Source organism: Elgaria multicarinata, chromosome 2 (genome assembly GCF_023053635.1).
Source record: "Elgaria multicarinata webbii isolate HBS135686 ecotype San Diego chromosome 2, rElgMul1.1.pri, whole genome shotgun sequence".
In the NCBI taxonomy this organism is placed as follows: Eukaryota; Metazoa; Chordata; class Lepidosauria; order Squamata; family Anguidae; genus Elgaria; species Elgaria multicarinata.
In genome coordinates, this window is record NC_086172.1 from 177,780,458 (window position 1) to 177,800,735 (window position 20,278).

At 46.8% G+C, this 20,278-nt stretch overlaps 1 protein-coding gene across 1 annotated transcript in view; it reads left to right on the plus strand.

The window, feature by feature from the left end:
• Positions 1–20,278, plus strand: part of GMFB (glia maturation factor beta) — a 35,592-nt gene that overhangs the window by 3,479 nt on the left and 11,835 nt on the right. Inside the window, exons 2-5 of the mRNA XM_063118229.1 lie at positions 7,063–7,159; positions 11,148–11,197; positions 15,951–16,000; positions 17,496–17,578. Of these exons, the coding sequence (XP_062974299.1) occupies positions 7,063–7,159; positions 11,148–11,197; positions 15,951–16,000; positions 17,496–17,578 (280 nt within the window). The remainder of the gene's footprint in view (positions 1–7,062; positions 7,160–11,147; positions 11,198–15,950; positions 16,001–17,495; positions 17,579–20,278) is intronic.

Consider the following 20,278-nt stretch of genomic DNA (forward strand, 5'->3'; position numbering starts at 1 on the left):
CTGTCAAGATTCCCCTTTCCTGCCCAGCCCCGGAATTACATGCTCAGCAACGTTGCACAGGAGTTGAGGCTTCCCTGCTTGATTTCCAGCTTTTCTGTATTCTTTTTGGTTCTAGCAATGTGTGTGTGTGGTACTTTGGATAAGCATAAGGAGGAAGAAGAAGAAGAAGAAGAAGAAGAAGAAGTCAGTTCGTGCTCCAAGGCGTTTACAATCTAAATATCACCAGAGGGAGAAGAGGAAAGAAGCAAAGGACAGCAATTTCTCCCTCTACTGTAACCCAGGGAAGGGGGAAGAAATTGTTGGCCTTGCTTCTTCCCTCTGTAATTTATTTATTTAACTTAATACATTTTTATACTGCCCATCAGCCGAAGCTCTCTGGGCAGCGCTTGACCATAAAATATAACAAGTACAACTTTGAAACATTAAAAAGTTAAAAAGGCAATATAAAACCAGCTACCTTAAAAACCAGGGAAAACTTGTGTTAAAAGGTATGTCTTCAGGAGGCATTTAAAAGATATGACATTTCCCACCTCCTGAACTGCATGAAGGAGGGCCCTCCAGAGGGTGGGTGCCACCACAGAGAAGGCCCGCCGCTGAGGTTCATAGAATAGTAGAGTTGGAAGGGGCCTATAAGGCCATCGAGTCCAAACCCCCTGCCCCCCGCTCAATGCAGGAATCCACCCTAAAGCATCCCTGACAGATGGCTGTCCAGCTGCCTCATGAATGCCTCTATTGTAAGAGAGCCCACAACCTCCCTAGGTAACTGGTTCCATTGTCATACTGCTCTAACAGTCAGGAAGTTTTTCCTGGTGTCCAGCTGGAATCTGGCTTCCTGTAACTTGATCCCGTTATTCCATGTCCTGCACTCTGGTAGGATTGAGAAGAGATCCTGACCCTCCTCTGTGTGACAACCTTTTCAGTATTTGAAGAGTGCTATCATGTCTCCCCTCCAACTTCTCTTCTCCAGACTAAACATGCCCAGTTCTTTTAGGCCACAGCTAGACCTAAGGTTTATCCTGGGATCATCCAGGGTTCGCCCCTGCCTGAACACTGGATCCCCTGTGTGTCACCTTGATGAACAGGTTTGACCCCTGGACAATCCAGGGATAAACCTTAGGTCTAGCTATGGCCTCAGTCTCTCTTCATAGGGCTTTGTTTCCAGACCCCTGATCATCCTGGTTGCCCTCCTCTGCACACGCTCCAGCTTGTCTGCGCCCTTCTTGAATTGTGGAGCCCAGAACTGGACGCAATACTCTAGATGAAGCCTAACCAGGGCCAAATAGAGAGGAACCAGCACCTCACGCGATCTGGAAGCTCTACTTCTATTAATGCAGCCCAAAATAGCATTTGCCTTTCTTGCAGCCATATCGTACTGTTGGCTCTTCATGGTGGCATTCTGTGGCCAGTAGGGAGAAGTGACCCTAAATTTCTGCACCAGCCTTCCCCCAACAGGGTTGCCAGTATGCTGTTCTGGTGTTTTCTGATGCTCCTGTTTTGAACAAATGTTTTTTTCTGGGTGGTAAATTTACACATTGTCAGAAATGCCTAGAAGGCAGCCTGTTCAGGAGGCAGCCTGTTCAGGAAACTGGGCTGTGGCTCCTCTGATGTAATTTATTAATTGCATGCATTCATAATTGCAACTGCTCGCATATATTTTCCTGCACTGATTGTATGAGCGTTTCTGTAAGTCTTGACTGAAGTTGGAATGATAACCAATACCTTTTCTAATGGCTGTTTGCCACTTCCTATTTATTTATTTATTTCATTTCTATACCGCCCAATAGCCGAAGCTCTCTGGGCGGTTCACAAAAATTAAAACCATGAAGAGCATAATAAATTTCCTATCTGCTCCTTGTGGGTTACATTGGTCCTTCTGATTTGTTGTGTAAAATGCAATAATATTTTGAATCCGTTCCTTTACTCAATGCTGGCCGTGGCTATCCTGAATAGATTCCACTCAGTGATTTGGGACGGATTTTTTTACGGTGTTTAGTTTTTCCATGAAAAATGTCACAAGTTCATTGCTTGCAATGAATGAATGCCAACTGCAAATGCAATATTAGGCAAGTTTGGCCATCTCAGGGTTGTAATTTATTTTTCTCAGCTGATTATCAGTAGCAAGTATGTGAGAGAATATGTTTTAACCTATAAAGCCTTACACGGCTTGGGACCACAATACCTGACAGAATGCCTTTCCTGACATGAACCTACCCTAACATTACGTTCAACATCTAAGGTCCTCCTTAGGGAAGCTCGGAGGGTGGCGACGAGAAGAGGGCCTTCTCTGTGGTGGCTCCCCAACTGTGGAACAATCTTCCTGACGAGGCCCGCCTGGTGCCAACATTGTCATCTTTTCGGCGCCAGGTCAAGACTTTTCTCCCAGGCATTTAGCAATATGTAATGACCCTGGGTCATTACTGAGTCATCGCTTTTAAAGTTGTTATACTGGTTTTAAATGTATTTTGCTTGTTTTTGTGGTTTTTTAATCTTTGTATATTGTTTTTAAGTGTTTTTATCTTATGTGAACCGCCCAGAGAGCTTCGGCTTTGGGGCAGTATACCAATACAATAAATAATAATAATTCATATGTGTCATCGGAACTAATAAATAGTGAGTGACAGTGAAACTGCAGTTTCCCCAATAACTGAGGGTGGAAGGGAATTGAACTCTGTTGAAATAGCTGTGTGATTGTCAGCATAGAGGAGTGATTGTCAGCATATCATACATGCACAGTTCTTTGGGTTGCTAAAATTTATCAGTGTATCAGCAGTTTTCAGTAGATTTGGGTTTTTTCTTAAATTTAAACAATGTAAATAAAATACATGTTATTGTCTTTGAATTTCTACATAGTATAAGCTTAAAATCACATTGCTATAATTCCCCCACCCAAATATTTCAGGTCAAATACTTGTGGTGTACTAGGGCAAAAAAATGGGGTAGTCACGTAAGCATTGTTTACTAAATATTATTATTATTATTATTATTATTATTATTATTATTTATTTATATAGCACCATCAATGTACATGGTGCTGTACAGAGTAAAACAGTAAATAGCAAGACCCTGCCGCATAGGCTTACAATCTAATAAAATCATAGTAAAACAATAAGGAGGGGAAGAGAATGCCAACAGGTACAGGGAAGGGTAAGCAGGCACAGGGTAGGGAAAAACTAACAGTAGAAAGTAACAGTAGAAGTCTGCACAACATCAAGTTTTAAAAGCTTTAGGAAAAAGAAAAGTTTTTAGTTGAGCTTTAAAAGCTGTGGTTGAACTTGTAGTTCTCAAATGTTCTGGAAGGTTCTAAAGGTACAAGTCTATGCATCTTTAGACAGAAACACCCACACACACACACACACAACTCCCAGCATACATCCAGCCATCCATGCTGGGAATTGTAGGACCTTTATCTATCTAAAGATGCATAGGATTGCACTCTAAATTATATCACTTTTTAGGGTACCAGAAAAATCCCTGTGTAAATTGCTGAATGCATAGAAACCCCACTTTAGTAATTCCACTGCAGCAAGAAAAAGCATCTGGAGGATACATTGACTGGGTTCAGATGACACGATAATCAACAGTGGGTTAAATAGTCAACGGTTGGTTATTGTGTCGTCTGTCGGGACTTTTTCACACCATGGTTGGTTATTCGGCTGAAATAACCAATGCTGTGCAGAGTTGATTATTTGAACAACCGTTGGTTATCGTGTCGTCTGTCGGGCACCGTTGACTTCCTGACTGTTAGAGCAGTACGACAATGGAACCAATGACCTAGGGAGGTGGTGGGCTCTCCCACGCTAGGGGCCTTCAAGAAGCGGCTGGACAACCATCTGTCAGGGATGCTTTGAGGTGGATTCCTGCATCGAGCAGGGGGTTGGACTCGATGGCCTTATAGGCCCCTTCCAACTCTACTATTCTATGATAGGATTCTATGACTACTTCATCACACACAATTGGTTATTTTCAGGAAATTCAGAGTCCTCTGGCAAGAGTGCCCAAAGCATCGGCTGCCGCTCTAGTCCAGCCAAAAAATTCACAATGGCTGATGGGATACCAGCTCTCGACAGATGAAAGTTTCCAACTCATGACCTGTAGCATTGTGGGTCAAGTCTTGGGGGCAAAGGGCTTAGAAGGAAGCCATGGAATGGGAGTGAAACTTTGGTTCGTAAACCTTGGCCTTTGAAGGCAGACAGTTTCCCTGCCTAGAGTCGGAGATGCTGACAAAGCCGTGCCCAAGTTTGGAACAATGGGCTACTATGCGAAGAAGTTGCAGTGTTTGTTACTCCTCACAGATAGCAGTTCCATGAGTCCGGAATGTTCCCGTAGGCCCCGATAAGGCCGAAGGTAACATCAGCTGTCTAAAATTATGGAAAAAAAGGCTGTTTTTGGAAGTTTCTGCCCACCCGTTAGGTCTTTCACCGATCCAGAACCAAATTTCAAGTTGACAACTAAAAAGAAGGGAAAAGGCCAACCAGAAGGCAAGAAGGTTTAGAGGAGAAATACTTTGATTTGTTTATTTCTGTTTGTCCCGTTTTACATCGCTCTCACTTTTGCTAACACTTTTTTGCAAATTTGGGGGCCTTTTGCACCATAGTTTGCATTTTTGTCTTCTTTTTGAGAGAGCAAGTGATATTTCTTACTTTGACCCTTCCATTGTTTCTAAGCTAGCTTTTTGAGGCTAGATGCTTCGCTCCTAAGCTTGATTCAGTTTCTTCTAACTATTTTATTTCACTCACTAGCTAGGCTCACACTTCACTATCCTTTTCCATTTTAAAACATTCTCTCTACTTCCTACCTGGATTAATTTTCCTACCTGTACTTTGCTGGGTTCTTCACCTTGGACTCTAGGACAGGTCTCTTTTAACCCTCCTCCAAGGGCCTTGCTAGACCTACCGCCGAATCCGGCGGTGAGGAGGGGCCAGGCCGCGCTAGAAGTAGCGCAGCCTGTAGGCCCCGTCTACACCTGAGGCACGATGGGGCCGAGGGAAGCCCCGTCGCGCCTGCCCTTTTTTTTCAGTTAAAGCGGCCGCGTGCGCAGGAGCGCACCAACGACCGGTAAGTATTTTTTTTAAAAAAAATAGGTTCCCCCTTCCCCCAATCCCCCCCACGACCTCCCCTAGCCTCCAATCCCCCCTGTCCCCACCTGCTGTGTCCTGCTGCCGCCAATGTCCCTAGATGCTCTGTCCCGCTGCTGCCTCCGCCAATGTCCCCAGTCGCTCTGTCCTGCCACCGCCGTCACTGTCCCCAGCTGGCGTTTCCTCTTGTCGCCATGTCTGGTGACAGCATGCATCACAGGCCGGACATGGCAACAACAGGAAACGCCAGCTGGGGAGAGTGACGGCGGCGGCAGCTGGACAGAGCGACTGGGGACATTGGAAGCGGTGGCAGCAGGACACAGCAGGTGGGGATGGGGGGGGTGGCGAGACATGGACGTGGGGACAGGGGGAATCTGAGGCCAGGGGAGGTCGTGGGGGGGAGAATCGGGGGAAAGGGCAGGAGCGCTGTGGCCCGTCCGCTGCTTTTCCCGGCTACTCGCTGGAACGGTCCACATGCCCAGCTACCCGGAACGGTCCACACACCTGCGGTCCCGGCCTCAGCCCAACCTGAGGCCGGGACTGCGGGAAGAACCGTGCTCCAAGCAGTTCCGGTTAGCGCGATGCCAGGGCGGCTTGAGCCCTGGCTGAAGCCGGGATCCCCTGTGCGTCATTTGGACGCACAAGGACGAGCACGGGCCTCGCACCGTGCTAACCCCTGGTCTAGCAAGGCCCCAAGTCTACAAAACCCCGATCTTCAAATCTGTTCTTGGGATAAGTACCTATATGTCCCTTTTAATCCTTCCCCCTTTCTTTCTCTAAAGTGTGGACGATACTGCTATAGAGTTGAACGCTTTAAACACTGCATTTAACTAGTCTGGACTGTTGGAAGTTTAAGTGGAGCTAAGTAACAATTCAACTGCTCTTGTTGGGCCTGCAACTCTGTTTTCTAATAAATCTTAGCAAAAGTTAAAGTGCAGTGTATTCTGAATAGTATCCACATGTATTACTTTGTAATCATTGCATGTTTCACATTCTACTTTTGCATTTGATAGTCTTTTGCTTTGACTCTTTTTTTTTTATAAACCATTCGTACCTTAAGACTTCGTGTGTAGCATGTTTTCATTTGTTTAACAAATTGAAAAGGTATTCACAGTTTTAAAATATATTTTCAAACACGTTGAACATTGAAATAGCCTTAAGTCAGTTCTGGCTACACTCTCTTGCTCATTGGGACAAAAGTCAGAACCTTATTATTTTTTTATTTACAAGTTTTATATACTGCTCCATATCTAAAATATATTCCAGGGCACTGAACATAAGAAATAAAAAAATAAAAAATAAGAGTAAAACAATATATTAAAATTGTTTATTTTAGATCAGTTCCCATGACACGTTTCCTCCTTATAAATATTTGTTTCTCTCCGACTGTAGTAATGGCTGGTATTTTGCATGTTCAGAGGAGGACAACCAGGATGATCAGGGTTCTGGAAACAAAGCCCTATGAAGAGAGACTGAAAGAACTGGGCATGTTTAGCCTGGAGAAGAGAAGATTGAGGGGAGACATGATAGCACTCCTCAAATACTTAAAAGGTTGTCACACAGAGGAGGGCCAGGATCTCTTCTCGATCCTCCCAGAGTGCAAGACACGGAATAACGGGCTGAAGTTAAAGGAAACCAGATTCCAGCTGGACATCAGGAAAAACTTCCTGACTGTTAGAGCAGTAGGACAATGGAATCAGTTGCCTGGGGAGGTTGTGGGCTCTCCTGCCCTAGAGGCCTTCAAGAGGCAGCTGGACAACCATCTGTCAGGGATGCTTTAGGGAGGATTCCTGCATTGAGCAGGGGGTTGGACTCGATGTCCTTGTAGGCCCTTTCCAACTCTGCTATTCTATGATTCTATGATTCTATGGGTCCTGACTCTTCCAGCAGATAGGAATCCGAGAGTTGTGTCTAACCGAAACAAAGACTGTCATGTTCATCCTCTCTTCGTTTTCTTCTTCTTTCTCTTCTCCCCCACTGCTTGTAGAGTGAATCCCTCGTGGTTTGTGATGTTGCAGAAGACCTTGTGGAGAAGCTGAGAAAATTCCGTTTCCGCAAAGAAACGAACAATGCTGCCATTATCAGTAAGATGAAAGATGGTGCCTTACAAAAATTCCAGGGTTTTTTGGCGGGGGGTGGAGGGTAGGAAGGGCACTCCACTGAAAAGGAAAGGAGCAATGATTCCTTCACTTCAGCCTGAGATTAACTAGCACTTTTGTTTCTGATATGGATAACAAAAGTTGAAAGAGCTCCTATATTTGGAGGCCAGCTTGCTGAAGAGAGCTCCTGGCCAGCCTGTGATCTGTGACCTGGAAAAGTACTGGCTGAAATCTCGTCTCTGCTGTGGGTTTATGGAGTGGCCCAAGCTGCTGAAACACAATCTCATCTATAGCATGGCTCGCCTTAAACCAGCCTTCCTCAACCTGGGGCCCTCTGGATATGTTAGACTACAACTCCCATTATCCCCAGCCAGCATGGCCAATGGCCATGTGTCGTCCAATATTTGGAAGGCACCAGATTGGGGGAAGTTGATACATTTATGTATTGTAAAGGGGGATGAGTGGAACTGTCTATTTCTGGTCTCTGTTCCGTCCTCATGCGTCTACCCTTATGCCTGTCCTGAACCGTTTCCACATCAACCTGCACATTAATAATACCGTATTTCTTCGATTCTAAGACACCATCGATTGTAAGATGCACACTAATTTCAGTACCACCAACAGAAAAAAAAGCTTTGATTCTAAGAAATAATAAACGCACCCGCGATTCTAAGACGCACCCCCGTTTTTAGAGATGTTTATATGGGGGGGAGAGTGCATCTTAGAATCGAAGAAATATGGTAAAACCACCAAAATTTCTTTTAAACACACATTTGTAAACATACTTCCTTTCAGTATACATATTTTTAAATGCGTCTTGATGTGGGTTTTTGAGCCAAGAAACATTCAGGAAACATGGAGGCCAGTGGGTAACGAGTCCCCATCCACACACTAGTTTGAAAGGTGTGGATCGGGTCTCTATCTGTATCAGATTATTTAAAGATTAAACACTTCAACCGCCCTAGTTACAAAGCATTATATAAAATGGCCAACTGTGTCTTGGTGGAATCCGCACCTTCGTTAATACTGTAGTTCAGTCTTCCTTAACGTGGCATTCTCTGGATGTGTTGGACTACAACACCCATCAACACATCGGGAGGGCGCCAAGTTTGAGGAAGGTTAGTGTAGTTGGTATCTTGAACCTTTTGACCCCATCGATCTAGAGCAGACCTCATGGGCTCCGAAAAGTTTTCTGTTCAGCCTCTTAAAGTTTTGAGGATTCCTTTTTTCGTTTGTTCAAAGTTTATAGCCCTCATGACTACAAAGATAAACTGGAATATATACTGGTATGTTTTTCTGTGCCCTTTCTCTTCCTCCCTCCCTTCCTGCAGTGGTTGATTAATCATCTCTGAGCAACAGAGTTTGTTCTGGCAATATTAGCCAATTTCATGGGTGGAGTGGGGGATTGCTAAGGGTAGGAGATTTATATTTTTATTTATTTCTATGCCGTTCAATGGGCATCCAAGCTAACTGTTTAAATAGCTGCTAAAAATACGATTAATAAAAGAAAATTAGACATAACATCCAGCAGCAAAAAAGATACCAGGCCCAGGAATCTTCCAGTTAGCTCTCTGCAATAGCATATCCAAAAAGTACAGCTTTTAGCTGATGCTAGACGGCAAAGAAAAGCAAATACCAGACATTGGGCTCTATCACCAGGAGGGCCCTGGTTCCCTGCTGAGGATCAAGTAAGTTGGGTGGGGGCTTTGGTAGGAGGAAAAACAGGTTGAGAGAGCACATACTCTGTGTAGAAGATCCCGGGATTTAATGCTGGGGGTCTCCAGCTAGTACCAGGGTTGGAATCTTTCCTTAAGTTCTGCCATGTGTTGTAGTGCCAGTTTAGAGAGACTTGGACTGAAGGTCTAAGGCAGTTTCCTAAAAATAAAGAAGCCACTTGGGCTTTCCTGCCCAATTTTTAGTCTTGGTTGCATAAGAACATCAGAAGAGCCCTGATACTGGACCAGACCAAGAGTCCACGCAGTCAAGCACTCTGTTCGCACAGTGGCCAACCAGCAGTCAACTAGGGACCCACAAGCAGGACATGGTGCAACAGCACCCTCCCACCCATGGTCCCCAGCAACTGGTGCACACAGGCTTACTGCCTTGAATACTGGAGCTAACACACAACCATCAGGGCTAGTAGCCATTGATAGCCTTTTCCTCCAGGAATTTATCCAACCCCCTTTTAGAGCCATCCAAATTGGCGGCCATCACTACATCTCGTGGCAGTGAGTTCCATAGCTTAACTCTGCGCTGTGTGAAGAAGTCCTTCCTTTTATCTGTCCTGAATCTCCCACCCATCAGCTTCATGTGATGACCCCACTGGGTTCTAGTATTATGGGAGAGGGAGAAAATCTCTTCTCGATCCTCCCAGAGTGCAGGACACGGAATAACGGGCTCCAGTTAAAGGAAGCCAGATTCCAGCTGGACATCAGGAAAAACTTCCTGACTGTTAGAGTAGTACGTCAATTGAACCAATGACCTAGGGAGGTGGTGGGCTCTCCCACACTAGAGGCCTTCAAGAGGCATCAGGACAACCATCTGTCAGGGATGCTTTAGGGTGGATTCCTGCCTTGAGCAGGGGGTTGGACTCGATGGCCTTGTAGGCCCCTTCCAACTCTGCTATTCTATGATTCTATGAAGTGTCTCCCTGTCTACATTCTCCACACTGTGCATCATTTTGTACGCCTCTCTCCTGTCTCCCCTCAGCCTCCTTTTTTCCAAGCTGAACAATACCAGGTGTTGTAACCTTCCCTCCTAGGGGAGATGCTGCAGCCCCTTGATCATTTCAGTTGCCCTTTCCCCCAGTGATGTCACCTAGACCAGCATTTTCAGACCCTGTGCCTGGTTCACTGGAAGGTTCTCTGGGGAATTCTCAGTGAGCGGATCAGTAACGACGGACGAGCTTGTCTGACTGACCCCTGGTCTGTCCTTGCTTTGCCACGTACAGCTGTGGTGGGGTGCTATTGGGTGAGTCCTAGGGTCCTCGGCCAGTTCACACCTGCTCATGGAATGGTCTGATGGGCTCTGCTGGTGGCCTGTGTAGATGGATCCTGTGGCAAACCTGCCAGGGTTTCTATACCAACAAATTCTCTTCAGAGGGTAGAAAGTATATAAACCCGTAAAGCCTGATCTTTCAATAATGAAGGCGGGGGAGAGCCGATGGCCAGATAAGGGGCTTAAGAAAGCGTGTTGTTCATAGCCAAGCAGCAGATTCAGACTGTCCCTGACAATCCGTTAGCACAGGGATACCCAGTCTCTTTAGGGAGGATTCCGGTGGTGGGTAGAGGCCAAGGCCAAGGCAGAAATACCAGCATCTTTTAGCTTAGAGCTCTTGCTGGCAGTAACTAAAGCATTGGGGAGGCATTTCAACCTGAGGAACCACGAAACGATTGGTGGTCAGGTGGTGGTGGGGAAGGGTCTGTCTCCCATCTGTCAGGGATGCTTTAGGGTGGATTCCTGCATTGAGCAGGGGGTTGGACTTGATGGCCTAATAGGCCCCTTCCAACTCTACTGTTCTATGATTCTTTGAATGGGGGCGGGCTGGATTTGGCCACATGGATTAGAGCCAGGCGTGTCTTCGCAGTGGAGGCAAGCGCCATCTCTTGCTGGATCATGACCCTGGCTGTGGCTCTTGGATCCCGCGGAAAGAGTGAGCAAGGCGGCCACTTTGAAAAGGCAGGGAGCAGAGTGACTGGACATCAGAAAAAACTTCCTCACTGTTAGAGCAGTATGACAATGGAACCAGTGACCTAGGGAGGTGGTGGGTTCTCCCACACTAGAGGCCTTCAAGAGGCAGCTGGACAACCATCTGTCAGGTATGCTTTCATGTGGATTCCTGCATTGAGCAGGGGTTGGACTTGATGGCCTTGTAGGCCCCTTCCAACTCTGCTATTCTATGACTGGTGAGGGTGCAGTTGACGTCTAAGGCCTGGAATTAACCTCTTACATTCCTTCTCCCTCTTTCTCATAGTGAAAATCGACAAGGACAAGCAGTTGGTGGTTCTGGATGAAGAACATGAGGTTTGTGAATGAACTTACCCCGCTGTGGGGTCTTTGTATTTCTCCCTGAAGTTATGGATTATTTGAAAGCTGCTACCTCTAGCTGAGGAGAGACTGTCAGGAATTGACTTAGCAGAGATTAAGCAGCAACACAGCAGCTACAGCGTATGATTCTCCTCCTTGGTTTCTGAGCGCCTTCCCTCAGGAAGAAATATACTCACGACACGTGAAGCTTTCTTCAGCAAAGATTTTACTGAGGCGTATACGCATAATGTTTTCTGTACAAAATACATCCAGCATACACAACATCACCAACCAGCATACACCAACACCACTATTACAATTGTACAACTTTATATACATTTTCATACATAACATTGCACACAGTTTCATCAGCCAATTATTCAATTAACAGATAAGTCAGGAGGCCTTGACATTTTACAGTCCAGTACTGTTGAGTAACACCTGTGGAAAAACGAGGATCCAGAGATTGTGCCAAAGTCCTTTTTTTCTTCTTCCAGGGCTTAACCCTCTGTGGGTAAATTTTCCAGCCCTGACAGAGACATGACAGCACTCTTCAAGGACTTGAAAGGTTGTCACACAGAGGAGAATCATAGAATCATAGAATAGCAGAGTTGGAAGGGGCCTACAAGGCCATCGAGTCCAACACCCTGCTCAATGCAGGAATCCACCCTAAAGCATCCCTGACAGATGGTTGCCCAGCTGCCTCTTGAATGCCTCTTGTGTTTGAGAGCCCACAACCTCCCTAGGTCACTGATTCCATTGTCGTACTGCTCTAACAGTGAGGAAGTTTTTCCTGATGTCCAGCTGGAATCTGGCTTCCTGTAACTTGAGCCCGTTATTCCGTGTCCTGCACTCTGGGAGGATTGAGAAGAGATCCTGGCCCTCCTCTGTGTGACAGAGGAGGGCCAGTTCGATCCCAGCGGAAGCTGGTTATCAGGCAGCTGGCTCAGGTCAGCTCAGCCTTCCATCCTTCTGAGGTTGTTAAAATGAGCACCCAGCTAGCTGGGGGAAAAGTAACCGCGACTGGGGAAGGCAATGGCGAACCACCCCGCTACAAAGTCTGCCAAGAAAATGTCAGCGAAAGCAGGCGTCCCTCTAGGAGTCAGCAATGACTCAAGTGCTTGCACGAGAGGTTCCTTTCCTTTCCTTCTTCACGCAGTGCAGAGTAAAACTACGGAGTAGTACAAGAGGAGTACAAAATTCTGAATGTGGATAGGGAGACCTTTTTCTCCTTCTCCCACAATACTAGAATCCAATGGGGTCCTCTCATGAAGATGACGGGTAAGAGATTCAGGACAGATAAAAGGAAGGACTTCTTCACACAGTATATGAGCCTTGTGTGGCACAGAGTGGTAAGCGGCAGTTACTGCAGCCGAAACTCTCCCCATGGCCTGAGTTCGATCCCAGCGGAAGCTGGTTCTCAGGCAGCCGGCTCAGGTAGACTCAGCCTTCCGTCCTTCCGAGGTCGGTAAAATGAGTACCCAGCTAGCTGGGGGAAAGGTAGCCACGACTGGGGAAGGCAAGGGCAAACCACCCCGCTACAAAGTCTGCCAAGAAAACGTCAGCAAAAGCAGGTGTCCCTCTAGGAGTCAGCAATGACTCAAGTGCTTTGCACGAGAGGTTCCTTTCCTTCCCTTCCTTCCTATGCATTTTTAGACAGAAAAAAGTCCTACAATTCCCAGCATGTCCAAGCCAGCCATGGGGATTGCACACTTAGCAATGTTCATTTGAGGCCTCTCTAGATTCTACAAGTGGATGTTGAGGTTCTTTCCTAAGTACGTGTTCACCCATCAGTTTGTTGAGTTTTAATACCTAGTTTAGTAGATTTTGCTGACTGGGGAATGTTGAGAGTTGCAGGACCTTTTTCTGTCTAAACATGGCATAAGGTTGCACCCTTAATGCATTTTGTACGCCTCCCTGTGATTTCATAATGAAGGGTGGTATGTAAATATTTTAATAATAATAATTAATAATTATTTATTTATTTATTTATTTATTACCCACCTCTCCCTCTGGATCAAGGCAGGGAACAACATCAAATATAAAAATACTACAAAATATATGTATATAAACTGACTAAAAACATATACGTAAAACTAATACCTTATTAAAATAACAGCCAGACATTTTAAAATTTGACTGGGTACGCTTGCCAGAAGAGATCAGTCTTTATAGCTTTTTTTAAATTCAGAAAGACTGTTAAGTTGGCGAATCTCCTCTGGCAGGCCATTCCAAAGTCCGGGAGCGGCAGAAGAGAAGGTCCTCTGGGTAACAGTTGTTAATCTAGTTGTGGCTGAGTGAAATAAATCCTTCCCAGAGGACCCGAGTGTGCGGGGCGGATTGTACGGGAGAAGGCGATCCCGCAGGTAGCCTGGACCCAAACCACGTAGGGCTTTAAAGGTAATAACCAACATTTTATACTTCGCCCGGAAACTAATTGGCAGCCAGTGAAGTGATTTTAAAATTGGTATCAATAAATATTCCACCCTGTAGAACAGGGGTGAGCAACGAACGGCCCACAGGCCGCATGTGGAATTTCGGGAGTTGCAGTCTCAGCACGTCTGGAGGGGCCCAGGTTGGGAAAGGCTCAATTGTTCAGCTGTGCCAGGGTGGCCCCGAGAGCGTTGCTTGGGAGTTAAATGAAACAGCTTTGCTTTTAAAAAGCTGTTGCACTCATGGTAGGTTATTCCGTCGAAGCACCTTCAGACCAAATCCTGTCTGATCAGACCAAAGGTCCAGCGTTCAGCTTCTCACTGTAAACAGACAGAACTCTCCTATTGTCCCTCCCTAACAACTGGCATTCAGAGGCCAAGTGCCCTCTGGATGTGGAATTATACCGGCCATTGATTGACCTACAGCGTTACATGCAGAGCTGAGATGCATAGAATTGAACTGTACGTAATGGAGTATCTGGTAAAGAGGCAAACGTTCTCGCAGTCCTGGCCTTGTCATTTCCCCTTCTTTACTTAATCATTAAAACTAGCTCCTGCTTCTCATTGCTGCAACGATAACATTAAACACAGTAGTAATAAAGCTTTATTGTTTCAACCAACGGTTACAACAAGCATAATAAAAACAATGCTAAAACAAATCATACATGCAAGGTCAGAAATTTTGCTCTATACATTTGGGCTGTCAGAGCGAAGTTGGCCAGTGCCAATAGGACAGTCTTGTTATTTCATGTGAACAAGAAGTATATTCTTCCTGAATCGGACCAGCTGGACTTATTCTCAAAAAAAACGATCTAAATATTTGGAACGAATTTGGGAATAGATAGGGCAGTAGAACAGATAATGAGGCAGATCAGCCACGACGGCAGGGGCAAAGTCTCGAGGCATAAGGAATTTTATTAAAACGCCTTTCTAGCACTGCTGTTTTCATCTTTAATTGTGCAAGGCCTGATCTAAGACGAGGGTTAGAAATTAGAGTCAGGTAAGTGTTCACATTCAAATTTAAGCTTAGTCTCTGCAAACCAAGGTGCTACCTTATTACTTGAGATTAAACAGAGTTCCATTTATCATAGAATCATAGAATAGCAGAGTTGGAAGGGGCCTACAAGGCCATCGAGTCCAACCCCCTGCTCAATGCAGGAATCCACCCTAAAGCATCCCTGACAGAGGGTTGTCCAGCTGCCTCTTGAAGGCCTCTAGTGTGGGAGAGCCCACAACCTCCCTAGGTCACTGATTCCATTGTCGTACTGCTCTAACAGTCAGGAAGTTTTTCCTGATGTCCAGCTGGAATCTGGCTTCCTTTAACTTGAGCCCATTATTCCGTGTCCTGCACTCTGGGAGGATCGAGAAGAGATCCTGGCCCTCCTCTGTGTGACAACCTTTGAAGTATTTGAAGAGTGCTATCATGTCTCCCCTCCATCTTCTCTTCTCCAGGTTAAACATGCCCAGTTCTTTCAGTCTCTCTTCATAGGGCTTTGTTTCCAGACCCCTGATCATCCTGGTTGCCCTCCTCTGAACACACTCCAGCGTGTTTTTGAATAGAAACACTATAGACCCTCTCCTTAAAGACCTCTTTGCTGTAAGCTAAATTCAAAGTAGTAAAGTATCGAGAAGAAAAACCATAATAATGAATTTGAGGAATCAACATTAAATGTATGAAATTCGTGGTGCCGTGTCAAAAGCGAGAGTGGGTGAAAAGCGACACAGGCATCCCGTGGTCTGTGGGTTTGACACCACTCCTTGCCTTTCCCGTGGCTACCTGATGTAGAACGAAGATGATTCAACCCCCATTTCTGGGATTTGTGTGAGATCAATGCTATTAATAGAATCCGAGTGTTGATTAGCTGCGTCAGTGGTCTTCAATGGGTGGGTCGCGACCCAAAGGTCACCAGATCAGTCCAGATGGGTCGCGGCAAAGCTGCTTCCGCCATGTTGGGCGCTTGTGAAAGCGGGGCCACGTGTTGTAGGTTGGCAGTCCGAAGCGGATCTCGGATCTGGACCAGTTGAAGACCAGTGATCTACCTGAAGGTACTCAAGGCAATCTTTAGCGCTTTACAGTACAATAAATCCCATATAAAACTGAAGATGGTCTCATTAACTAACAGCGTTATAGTGACCTCAGTCTAAACGAATCCAGCTCAGCGTAAGCACCAACGATCTCGAAAATGGGTCCAGTCTGTACTGCTGTGTCCTATCCATTGTTGTAGTGCGTGCCATTTTGTGATGCTTGTGTTGGTCTACAACTTGTGTAAAATGCCTTGTCTTGTTCCCCCCCCCTCCCTTTTTCCCTGATGTACCAGGGCATTTCTCCAGACGATCTAAAGGATGAGCTTCCGGAGAGACAACCACGATATCCTTTCTGGCGGTGGAGTTGTGTCGGTTTTAAACACCCCCTTCCCCGACATGGTGCCCTCCAGATATTTGGGACTACAGCACCCATCAGCCCCAGCCAGCATGGCCAATTGTGCTCTTAGTGGGTGGTTCTGCTGACCAGATGGAGGGTGTTCAACCTGTTCTGGATGGGGCTGCCCTCTCCCTGAAGGAGCAGGTCTGTTGCTTGGGGGTTCTCCTAGAACCATCTCTGTCACTTGAGGCCCAGGTGGCCTCAGTGGCACGGAGTGCCTTCTACTAGCTTTGGTTGGTGGACCAGCTATGCCCCTATCTGGACAGGGATAACCTGGCTTCAGTTGTCTACACCCTGGTAACCTCCAAGTTAGATTACTGCAATGCGCCTTTGAAGACAGTTTGGAAGCTGCAGTTTATGCAAAATGCAGCGGCCAGATTGATAACTGGAACCAGAAGGTTCGAACATAAAAGACTCACTCTGTCCCGCTTGCATTGGCTGCCTGTATGTTTCTAAGCCCGATTCAAGGTGCTGGTTTTAACCTATAAAGCCTTACACGGCTTGGGACCACAATACCTGATGGAACGCCTCTCCCGACATGAACTTACCCGTACACTGCGCCCAACATCTAAGATCCTCCTCCGAGTGCCTACCCCAAGGGAAGCTTGGAGAATGGCAACAAGGGAGAGGGCCTTTTCATTTGTGGCCCCTCAATTATGGAACGATCTCCCCAATGAGGCTTGCCTGGCACCAACATTGTCATCTTTTCGGCACCAGGTCAAGACATTTCTCTTCTCCCAGGCATTTAGCAATATGTAATTAGCCGGGGTTGGTTTTTGTATGTTTTTGTGGTTTTAAATTGTATGTTTTTGTGATTTAAATTTTTTGTATATTGTTTTTAAGTGTTTTTATCCTATGTAAACCGCCCAGAGACCTTCAATTATGGGGCGGTATACAAATGTAATAAATAATAATAATAATTAATAATAATAATAATAATAATGGTCAGCGATGATGGGAATTGTAGTTTAAACCATTCAGAGGGCACCATGTTGGGGAAGGCTAGTGTAGAAAATCAATTTCTTTGTCAATATTGGTACCCTTAAAGTAGGGGTGGGTAGGAAACCTCGGGCCTAACCCTAATCCAAACCAGTCCTGCGTGTGGTCCCAATCCGGCCCTCTGGCTTTGTCACTGGCAGTAAGAGCTTCAAGCTAAAATAGGCTAATCTTTGTGGCCATGCCCCCACTTTGCCTTTGGCCACGCCCACCACTGGAACATGGCCCCCCGAGAGCGTCTCTGAAGTGGAATCTGGCCCGCTGGCTCAAAGAGGTTCAGCACCCTTGATCTAAATGTTGCAGACCTCACGTCAACCTTTCACACTTTAGACTAGTCTAAAGACTCTGGCTTTCAAGCCCAGCCTACGCTGAGCACTTCATAAACACCAGGGCTCTTAAGGGACTCTCATCTCTATTCGTCTAGTCTCCTTAACCTTCCGAAAACATTCATTGTCTATAGCTACAAATACCATCACGACGATGGGCGCGTCTCTTACCCGCTCTGCTTCATCTTCTCCAGCCCAGTCGGTAAGTTGAGCTCTGGCTACCTGAGGTGAAAACGGTCGTCCGTGTCAATAAAACGTGGCTGGCTGTTTTCCAAGATGGGAACCGCTTAAGGCCATGCAGAAAGCAGGCCGCCCCGGCAGCCGCTCAGAGAAATGTGTTTGGCGCCTGAGCTGCCATTTTAAGGACCTCTGTGCTCCGTTTTTCATTTTTGGGGGGGGGAGCAAAGCAAAAACCTAACAGGCTCTGGAAAGAACGGCAGCAGTGAGAGACCAAGGGAAAGGGAGCAGCAGAAAGCAAATGGGTTTATTCCCCCTCCCTTAATTCCTGCCCCTTCTCATGTCTCTCTCGCCCACTGGGGCAAAGTCAGAACCTAGGGTGACCGTATGAAAAGGAGGACAGGGCTCCTGTATCTTTAACAGTTGCATAGAAAAGGGAATTTCAGCAGGTGTCCTTTGTATATATGGAGAACCTGGTGAAATTCCCTCTTCATCCCAACAGTTAAAACTGCAGGTGCCCTGCCCTCTTTTAAATCTGGTCACTCTAGTATAGCTCCTGCACTTTATTTAAATGTTGTGAGGAAGAGGGAATTTCACCAGGTTCATATATACAAATGACTCCTGCTGAAATTCCCTTTTCTATGCAACTGTTAAAGATACAGGAGCCCGGTCCTCCTTTTCATAAGGTCACCCTACAGAACCTCATTTTCAGAGCTGATCTAACCTTGCTCAGGTGGGAGCTCCACATTTGGGGTGCAGCCACAGAAAGCATTGTGTCCCACCAATCGAACCTCTTTTGTAAGTAAGTGGGACACGTAACAAGGCCTTGAATGAAGATTGTAAGCTATAAGCCACACAGTAAGGGACAGGCAAATTAGTATGGACGGAGGCAGCGTTCCAGGCATCTCGGCCCTTTTGTTTAAGTACTTTTCCTAACGCACATTTGTCAGTCTCTTGGTGTTTGGAACGATGTATTTTCTGCAAAAGGAGATGAACATCACAGTCAAGATTTAAAACTGTAATCTCTATAAGGAAAGAATTGGGTTGCTCCTGTGAACTTTTCTGTATTTGCAAACACAGTATGGATTGAAGAAGGCTTGTAGCCCAACAGACTGGCACAGTTTATTTATTTATTTATTTTATTTATTACATTTTTATACCGCCCAATAGCCGAAGCTATCAGACAACATATTTCTCAATGGTAGTTTTAGAACTCTACGGTGGAGTTTTTACACCACCGTTGAGAAATGTGTTGTCTGGTGGGAAAACTCCATGCAATGGTGGAGGTTTTTTTGGAAAACACTACGCTGAATATCCACGCTGTGCAGAGGAGAGTTCCTGCACAACCATTGTGTGGCGTGGAGGGTTCCGTGGAGTTTTCCGTTGCGTTGACTTTTCCCACTGGCTACAGAGTTCCCTGGCAAGAGCGGTGAAAGGAGTGAGTGCCACTCTAGGGGCGTTACTAGACGAGGCTCTAGCGCGCGTTACCTTCCGCAGTCACGTCGAGGCTTCCAGATGACGTTCACGAGGATCCGCCGTTATCCCGCGGTGAAGCCTCTTTCTCCCGACTTTAAAAAAGTGAGTTTTAGGGCGCCTTTTCCTGCTGTCCCGCGGTAATTCGGAGTACGTGTGGGAGGATGTGAGGTCACTGCGGTCCGCACTGGGCAGGAAAAGGCGTGCTAAGGGGGAGTGGTCAGCGGCTTCGGTCAAGCCGCCTCCGCCATTTGCGCGCAGTCCGCCAGCTGGGGCAGCGCGGCGGAGCGGCTTTTTTTTTTTATTTCCCCAGTGACAGTTTGCGCAGGAACGGAGGACCGGAAAAGTGGCTGGTGACTCCTTGCGGTGGGCAGCTACCGTGGCCGCATAATGGCGGTGCTGTACGCTGCCTGTTAGTGTGGGTACCAGGCTGGCAGAGGGCAGAGCTGTTTGTGGGCTGCTGCCATGGCTACGGCCAGATGTGGGTTGGCTCCTTGGGATGGGGCACAGGGCACAGAGGCGGTCATCGCCGCCGACACCTCAGAGGCATGATGGGAGATGTAGGCACAGAGTGGCCATGCAGACGATTGACCTCGGGTCATATGACACCCGCCACGACCCCCATCAGGAAGTGAGCGCATCAATGTTGACCCTCAACAGCACCAGCAGCACTTCGGCTGGCACTGGCACTGCCGCCGCCGCCGCCGCCAGGGCCGGCGGCGGCATCGCTGACGGCTGCGCAAGTTTGCGGTCTTTCGGACGTGCGCAAACCGTGCAGCGAGCGAAAAAAAAAGCCGCGGCAATCAGGCCGGTGTGGCTGCGCAACCGTGCTCGCGGCGGCAGCAGCACAACCGGCGCAAACTTCCGCCACAAATCGAAGGCAGGTGTGGAGCATGAGGCGTCACGGCTGAACGGGAAAAGCCGCTTTCACCGCTTCTCAACGACGGAACACCCGGTACGTCTAGCAACGCCCCAGGAGAGCTGCGGGGATTGCTTTTTTTACAGCAGTGGCTGATGGGATTCCATCGGGAGGAGAGAGGGTGGAGGAACTGTCAATCAAACGTCATGATCGGTTTTACTCAACTCCCACGGTAGCCCACAGTCACACAACGCGGAGTTAGAACATGTTGTGTGGGGAATTCCCCCTAAAAACTCAACCGTTGAGTGGAGTTTTCACACTGTGTTGACTAATATGTTATCTGAACTGAGCCGCTGTTTTACGTGTCCTGCTCTGCCTCTGCTTTCCTTCTCT